General features: G+C 34.2%; 1 protein-coding gene across 1 annotated transcript; it reads right to left on the reverse strand.

The window, feature by feature from the left end:
- Positions 1 to 5,133: 5,133 nt before the first annotated feature.
- On the reverse strand, positions 5,134 to 7,502 carry LOC145132833 (protein FEZ-like). The gene is made up of 3 exons (XM_079067762.1): positions 7,003 to 7,502; positions 6,573 to 6,877; positions 5,134 to 6,080 (listed from the first exon to the last, which is right to left on the reverse strand). Exons 1-3 carry the CDS (start codon positions 7,184 to 7,186, stop codon positions 5,310 to 5,312), a joined length of 1,260 nt encoding a protein of 419 aa, XP_078923888.1. The 5' UTR covers positions 7,187 to 7,502; the 3' UTR covers positions 5,134 to 5,309.
- Between the last annotated feature and the right edge of the window lie 857 nt (positions 7,503 to 8,359).

Genomic DNA, 8,359 nt, shown 5'->3' on the forward strand with positions numbered 1-8,359 from the left:
AGCACGCTTCTTCCTTAAGCTTCCTCTCTTTTCTTCGATCCTGCAAAAACATCAAAATGTAATCTTATCACATCATGTATTAAGAATCAAAGAATAGGAACTTATAGAGTTAGTTAATAGATTTTACCTGAAGTAGAGCCATACGTCTTGACTCTCCCATCTCTCAGATCTCTCAGGTAAATAGGGCAGCTTCGTCTCCAATGCCCCTTCTCTTGGCAATAGAAGCAGATGGACTCTTTTGGAATGACACAAGGAACTATCTCAGAATTTACCTTTTCTAGTTTCCAATGTCACCATTTTCAATGTCCATTGAAGTTTGGGAGTTTGATTTGCCAGACAAATTTGCTCGATCAACACGCCAAATCATTTCTGATTCAGCAGCTATAAGCAAATAGGTCAAATCAATGAGGGTCACGTGATGGTCCATCATATAGTACTCTCTAACGAACTCACTATATGATTTAGGAAGTGACTGAAGAACCCAGTCAACAGCCAACATTTCTGAGATATCGAAATCCAACATCCTTAACCTATCAATGCGTGACTTCATCTCTAAGACGTGTGCACACACATGTTTTCCATCTTCGTGCTTACTTGCCAATAGGGATTGAGTGAGCTTGAACTTTTCAAGCCTTTGAACTTGTGGGTCAGGGAGAACAATTTGAGGAGGTGGAGGAAGTGAAGTATGACTCTCATTTCCTTGATCGTATCTTGGAACGCCATCTTCATTTGGAAAGCTTGTTCCAATGGATTTAGGAAGACCATTGTTAGATTCAGACATCTACAAAACGGAGAAAATTCAAGTCAAGTTGATTAGAATCCTTGATGTAACACCCAAACGAAACATCAAGGCTAGGATCCAACACAATACTCTACAACCTAGAAGAGGGATGCCGTAATCTAGTTGCAGAATATTTGAAGGTAGGTAAATTACGATTTACCAATTTCCACCATGAAAAACGAAAAAGACGTTTAAGTTTTAAATGAATTGAAACTCCTAGATCTTTTGAGATTCATTGAACTTTTCAATGGCATGTTTAATCTCGATTATGCCCTTCAAGTTTGCGACTGGGATGCCGAGGATCACAAACAAGGTGTGAATAACCATACGAATCACGTGGTGCACCCAATTGCTACTATCACCTAATCAATGTGCCGGTTAGCCACGCACGCTCCATTGATCTATAATAAACATCGAGCCACCCTTCGCCACCAATGCCAAACCCAAATTAGTGTGCCGGTTAACCACACACGCTCCACTAACGTTTCGACAAGGGTACGAAGTGTAATTCCATGGATTAGCATACAATTCCACATTTTTCCTAAAGTAACTATGATTTGGGAATTTGTAAAAGCATGTAGTTACTTCGTACTTCATTATACTTATAATGGAAGGTTTCGTCCTATCCTACCCGTTCGGCTAACGACCCTCCACTAGTCAAGAGTGCGGTGGGTAAGAGTGGATACCCATTCAATCGTCATTTTATAGGCAATTTCCTTAAACACCCCTTATAGACCAGCTTCGTGAATGAGGCCTACTAACGGTAAGACTGATTGTTTACTCATACATATATATAATATTAGACTTTTAATGTTATATATAGTATAGGGTGTATTTTACACTTTTAAAATACTAGGTGGTTTAATCTAATAAATTATACTTTTAATTTAATTAAATGTAAACCAAAACTTTATGGATTTATTAAATCTCTTTTAATTATACACTTTAATTAATTAATAAAACCATAAGGGTGTAATTTGAACTTTTCAAAGTACTTGAGTTTTAGATTTTTAAAAAACTTCAAATTAAGACTTTTAATTAAATTTTAAAATCCAAAACTTGAGGGCAAGTTTTGAAACTTTTTAAAACTTAGGGTTTAGAATTTAAAATTTTCAACATTAAACTTTTAATCAAAATTTTAAATTCCAAAACTTGAGGGCAAGTTTTGAAACTTTTCAAAACATTAGGGTTTAACTATTTAAATTTCAAAAACAAAACTTTTAAGTTCAAATTTAAACTATAAAACCTAAAGGGAGTAATTTGAAACTATTCAAACTTACTAGGTCAAATATTTATCTTATAATAATCCTATATTATCCAAATTTAACCAAATCCATCAATTTTGATAAGGATAATCATTCCAAACATAAAAAATCGATTTTAGGCAATAAAAACGAGTTTTGGTAATTATCCACATCAAAATCTGACCAAAAATTCGAAAAACCCGGCAACTGAACAGCCAACTCGTCGAGTCCTCTTTGGAACTCGTCGAGTTCAAGCTACTCGTCGAGTTCTAAGAGCAACTCGGCGAGTTCATCAGGCAGACAGCAAGAAATTTTGATTTTCAGGTCTTTGGCAGTTCAATTATGCTTCTATTCAATAGAAAAACGACCTAGGCTCTGATACCACTGATGGTTTTTGAGCATAACAACATTCCTATGGTGTTCATGCAACCCTAATTGCTTGGATCTAGTTTTTCTACTTAGAACATGCAATAAACCTCCAAGACTTATAAACCCTAGATCTAGCATACAATTAATCAAATAAACATGTAAACTAGGGTTTGGATCTTACCTTGATTGTTATGTAGCAATAACAATCAATTCCTTGGCTTCAGAAAGCTTAGTGCCTCAAGTGTTGCACCTCTAATGGAGTCACAAACACCACTGAGCAATTTGGATGAAGAAGGAGGAGAGAGTAGACACCAAAAACGGTTGGAAACCCTAATCCCAGTGTTTCCCACGTTTTTGGGTCTCAAGGATTCTTTAAATAGGTAGGCAATTAGGGTTATCTAACAAGGAAACCCTAATTTGACTGCTTAAGCCCTAAGCAGCCCATGGACCCCTTCTGGAACATGCCTTGGACGATTTCTAATGGGCTTCCCCATATAATTCGTCCAACCTATATTCCAAGGTGATTCATAACCCAATTGCAATTATCCTATAATTACAATTCCAGTCCCCTAAGTTTAATTAATCTCTTTTAGCCACAAAATTAATTCTTAATTAATTCTTGACTAATATTAATTAAACAATATGATTTCTCCTTTAATATATTATTCTCATAATATATTAACAAATCATAATTAAACCTTTCTCTCCTTAATTCATCTTACATATTGCTATGGTGAAGGCAACCCAAAAGGACCATGCTCATAATCGGGTCAAATACATACCAAAATAGTTATAGACTTAGACACTAATCCAACAATATTTTCATCTTTGTATGTCGTCTTTGTATTGTGAGGTGAATAACTAATATGGGTGCAAATCGTTTTCACGAATAAATATTCATCACTCTTCTTCTCTAAGTTATAGAATATGGTCTTAAGTTGAAGATGATGTTTGCTTTTGTAAAATATATATTTGTTGCAAGTAAGTACTAAAATTTTTGGATGATAACATTGTTACCCATGAAAATTTACCATACATTCAAAACTTTTTTCTTTTTAACATGACAATTTTTTATATTTAGATACACATAATAAATTAAATTGTAATCATCAACTACTAATATTCATATGATTTATGTTTTATCATGACCATTATTTACTTTTAGACACATACAAAAAGTTAAACCGTCGTCATAAGATACTTATAGTCCAAAGTTTTTCCCTTAAACTGTAAGCATAAATTATTTATGGTCGTACATTCTTTTTCTTAAACCATGACCATCAATTACTTGTAGTCATATTTTTTAATTTTCTTTATCATTAGTATTGTTACTATTAAACACATAAACAGTTCAATCTGTACCTATACAATACTTACACTCACAAATTTTTATTTTTTTTAACATGACAATTGCTTATGTTTAAACATACATAAGAAATTTAACTATGACCATTAACTAGTAATGGTCATATGTTTTTTGTTTTAAAATTACCATTGTTTACTTTTAAATGCACATAAAAACTTAAACCGTCACCATAAACTTATAGTTGAAGATTTTTTCCCGTAAACCGTGACCATAAAATATTTATAATCATACGGTTTTTTTTTCCTTAAACCATGACCATACATTACTTATAATCACATGTTTTCTTCTTTTATCATTAGAATTGTTAATTTTTAGAAACACAAAAGCAAATACACCGTAATCATACAATACTTACACTCACAAATTTTTTCTTTTTAACATGACAATTGTTTATGTTTAGACTCTCATAAGAAATTAACCCTCGACGATAAAATACTTGTAGTTGCTAGTTTTAATCTTTTACTAAGTAGCTAATAATCAGTACCCTTTAGACAAACATATAATTTATGTGGCCATATGTATTAGCTTTTAGCTACACCAGATTCATGTCTAATTCCGCACTATGATTTAGACAAATGATCAATTGCTTCAAGTAACCATACATATATTTATCATTTCAAATAAAAATAATCATAGAAATATGTAGCTAAAAGTATATTAGAATTTTATTAATGACCTTTAGCTATTGAAATAATCAAAAGTATAGCAGAGTTGTTTCAGCAAAAGTGTGATTCTAGGTCATTTTTTTCTAATGGAATAGATTCATATATTGTTAGGGAATATGTTGACTTTGGTGACGTACACACCTAGCATGTTCCATCTGCTCACAAGTTTGTTGAAATATTTACAAATGACATTCCAACACAATTATTTCTTGATTTTTGAAACACTTTAACACTAAAGAAAAAGACGCAATAGCGGCGACGCCATTAACAGCGGCAACCACTATTAGCGGCGACACACAACATTCACGGTTTGTTTCGTCACTATTGTGTTCAGACCCCGACACCGATCGTCGTCAAACTGTAAGATTGCACCCTGGTCCTTGATTATTTGATTAATTCAACGGCTGTAAATTCGTGTCACGCTGTAAGTCACCGCTATTGCTTCGTCTTCGCCGCTAATGCTTACCCGTTGCTGCTAATAGGACCTCTTGCTGCTACTGATAGTAGTGTTAAACAAATGTCTTATTTGTATTCTTATACTTACCTTGTATAGTGTAAGGTCCTAAGTGTAAATAACGTTTAATGGTTGTACTATTTAAATCAACCGAATAAAACAGAAACCCTAAAGGGCATTTACGCAAACCAACAAGAAATATACAAACTGAAAATGTTAATATTGCTTAATGAAGCAAATCCTATAGTTAAATGTATCAAACGCTACTATTATATATTGGATAAACTTCAAAAAGTTCCTAGAGTACATGAACGTAATTAATTGATTAAAACAAAACTTCGAAATCTGAACTGCAAGAAGAAATAGAACAAGCTAAAAAGTGCTTCTATTCTATGTCAAACCCTTGATCAACTAGTCACTAACTAATTAGTTATATATAGCACTTGTTACTAGTAGAAAAACCACTTGAAATCTCACTAGAAGAATCACACAGAAAACTAGATTTCCATGCATCTTGCAAACCTAGTGGCAAACTTATGAAAGGGTACCCTCCACTAGATGATCTCCCCCATTGGTCCTCGAAATGCGTATTGATTACACTCTCAGTGGCACCCTTCATCATTATCAAGCCACCCCTTCCTTCTTGATCTTGAACACCGTGGACAGAGTTTTCTTCCATTTCCACTGGTAAAGTAGTAATTGAGAAGCAACCGCCATTTATGTAACATTGTTGATGGTCATGGTGCAACCCATTAGTGATGTAGTCCAAACCCTCTGGTTTATCAAAATCTCCAAATATCGGATTAGGTATGTTAACTAGCAAAGATGATGCATCGATTGTTGATGACTTAGAACCGTAATTAGGTTCTTGGAACAAAAAGGGATAACTTGTTGCATAATTTAGGTGCTCACTGCTAGAAATGGAATTTTGTGGGTGTTTGTTGGTGGTCGTTGTAAGTGTAGGGGGTGTTGGGTTAATATTAAAGGGTTTGTAAAGAGACATGTTGTTACTTCCGGTATGGTTAGGAGAGAAGTTGGTGATGGATGAATGTTGTAAGTCATTGCTAGAAATGCCATGTTGAGTAAGGATGTTGCAGTCAGAAGGTGTTTCTTGCAAGATTGGAGATACCCATGAATGAGAGAGGGTTCTTTGTGCAGTCGAGCTTGCTTTCTTGAATATTCTGCAGATTGCCCATGAGTCCTGCATATTTCGGAGCTAATAATTAGCTTAGTAATTAAATGACGTATAGGAAGATATTAAACTAACGTTTTACATTATACAATGTATCATGGGTTCGAATCTCAAAAATCATCTTGTGACAATGTCCAAGAAACGGATTTCATACATGAACAATTCCTTCTCAGTTGGTTTACGTGAAGCCAACTTGAGCCTTGATGCACACAAAGGTCACACGTTTTTGTCACCTAGACCGATATCTAAAACAAAAGTTGTTCATTTGAATTTTCAATATACATGATGTAGTAGTCATTTAGAGTGGAACACCGAGCGAGTCTGGCATACAACCCTACCGTTTGTTTCTTGATCCAAGTGTAAACGAGGTTTCTATCAAGATAGTCGGTGAAGAATAATTACTGATTATTTATTATCTACTAGCCTACTTTTTTTCCTATGTTCTAAGAAGCTAATAACACATTACACATACGATCTACTTTGAGGACATGAAGGACTTACATTGGCAGGAATGGTTTTCTCAAGAAAACGTTTGTTCGGAGCAGTATGATCGGTAAGGGAAGGCAACCGGAACTCATGCATCATCCAGTCGGTTTTGATACCCTTTGCAGCTCTCCCTTTATAGAACACAAGTGACTTCTTCAAACCGATACATTTTGAACCCTCAGAGGCATAGATCGGCCGGTCTGTACCTGTGGCTTTCCAGAATCCAGCTCCTGTCACACGGTTTGGCCGAGCACTGTTACGATATTTCCTGTCCCTCGGACAGTAGAAGTACCATTCTTTCTCTCCCGTCATAGCCAACTCTAAAGTTGATTAAAAGAATTAAAGACATGTTAACTTCCATGCAGAAAGGAGAATACAAATCTTGCAAAAGAACAAAAAAGAAAATCTTGAAATCATGCGATAAAAACAAGAACATGAATCATACTCGGAAGATCCCAGGGATCATGTTTATAGATATCTAATTGCTTGATGAGTTCAATGGAGAGTGGCCTTTGTTGTATCTTCCTCTTTAAGTAAAACCCAACAAGCTCCTCGTCGGTGGGATGAAACCGAAAACCTGGCAACATGATTTCCTCTATTTTATCACCATTCTCACTTCTCTCTTCCATTATCGTACCTATTTTAGCTCTAACTCTTACTCAAAAACAGAAAGAAAGAATATATACAGCAGCTAGCTTTTTACTTAGATCTGGAAACCCAAAAACAAAACTGATATCGAAGCAAACTACTTAACTAAAGAAAACCCATTAAATGATACCATAAAAAAAGTACGTACAGGTGATCAGAGTAAAACAGACGAGATGAAGAGAAAACTAGGTTTTCTTGTTTTAGCTAGCTAGGGTTAAGTGAGAAAGAAGCATGAAGAAAAGGAGATGAAAGTGAATGGTAAGTTTAGTTAATTTGAAGAGGAAGATATGCTTCCTCAATAGGGTTCTGCCTCCGAAGGATCAGCCGTTTTTTCAGGTGACCTTAAAGAAGAGCTGGTTTTTGCAAGGATCTCGCTGTATTAACCCCAAAAATAGTACGTTAGAGAGAGAAACTAAAGAAATTATTTAACATAATGCTTTCAAAATTAAAAGAAAGAAGAAAAAAACAACTACCAAGAAAGACTCTCACTAAGTCAATAATCGAATTGTTTATCTATTTTTCCTTCCAGAAAAAAGACTAGTTAATAAATTTGGAAAACCATTAAGGTAAAACTTTTATCCATATTATCCATTTAATTAATACATTTTAACTATTTATATAAAATTAATATATGTTGTTTTTTGAATAATCAACTAAAGTATTTCTTGTTTGTAATTCGATGGACTAGTATTAATTAATACCAATTTCCTTTTTACCATGCGATTAATGAGAATCCTATTAACTTGATTTAAGAATAGATAGAGTCAAAAGGATTGTAGCCTAACTGTATTAGGAGTTGACAATATGATAGATAGATATCCTTCAACCAAAGATTAGGAATTTAAGTCTTACGTGTGACATGAAATGCGTACGTACGTTTACAGAGTAATAAGTATGTGAGTTAGTCATTCTAATAACAAAAAGAACTAGATTCTAAAACTAAAGCCAGCTATAAAAGAATCAAACATTTGAAAATCTTAGTTAGTGATTCGCTAAACCATAAACTAAAGACAGGTGACAAAAATCAAAATTTTGAAAATGTCACTTATTTACTCCACACTTTGGGTGTTTTGGAAAGCCATCAAACTAATTTTGAAAATATCACTTATTTACTCCACACTTTGGTTGTTTTGGAAAGCCATCAAACTACGCTA

The sequence above is a fragment of the Lactuca virosa genome, chromosome 8, assembly GCF_052849685.1.
Source record: "Lactuca virosa cultivar CGN04683 chromosome 8, Lactuca_virosa_CGN04683_v6, whole genome shotgun sequence".
Classification (NCBI taxonomy): domain Eukaryota; kingdom Viridiplantae; phylum Streptophyta; class Magnoliopsida; order Asterales; family Asteraceae; genus Lactuca; species Lactuca virosa.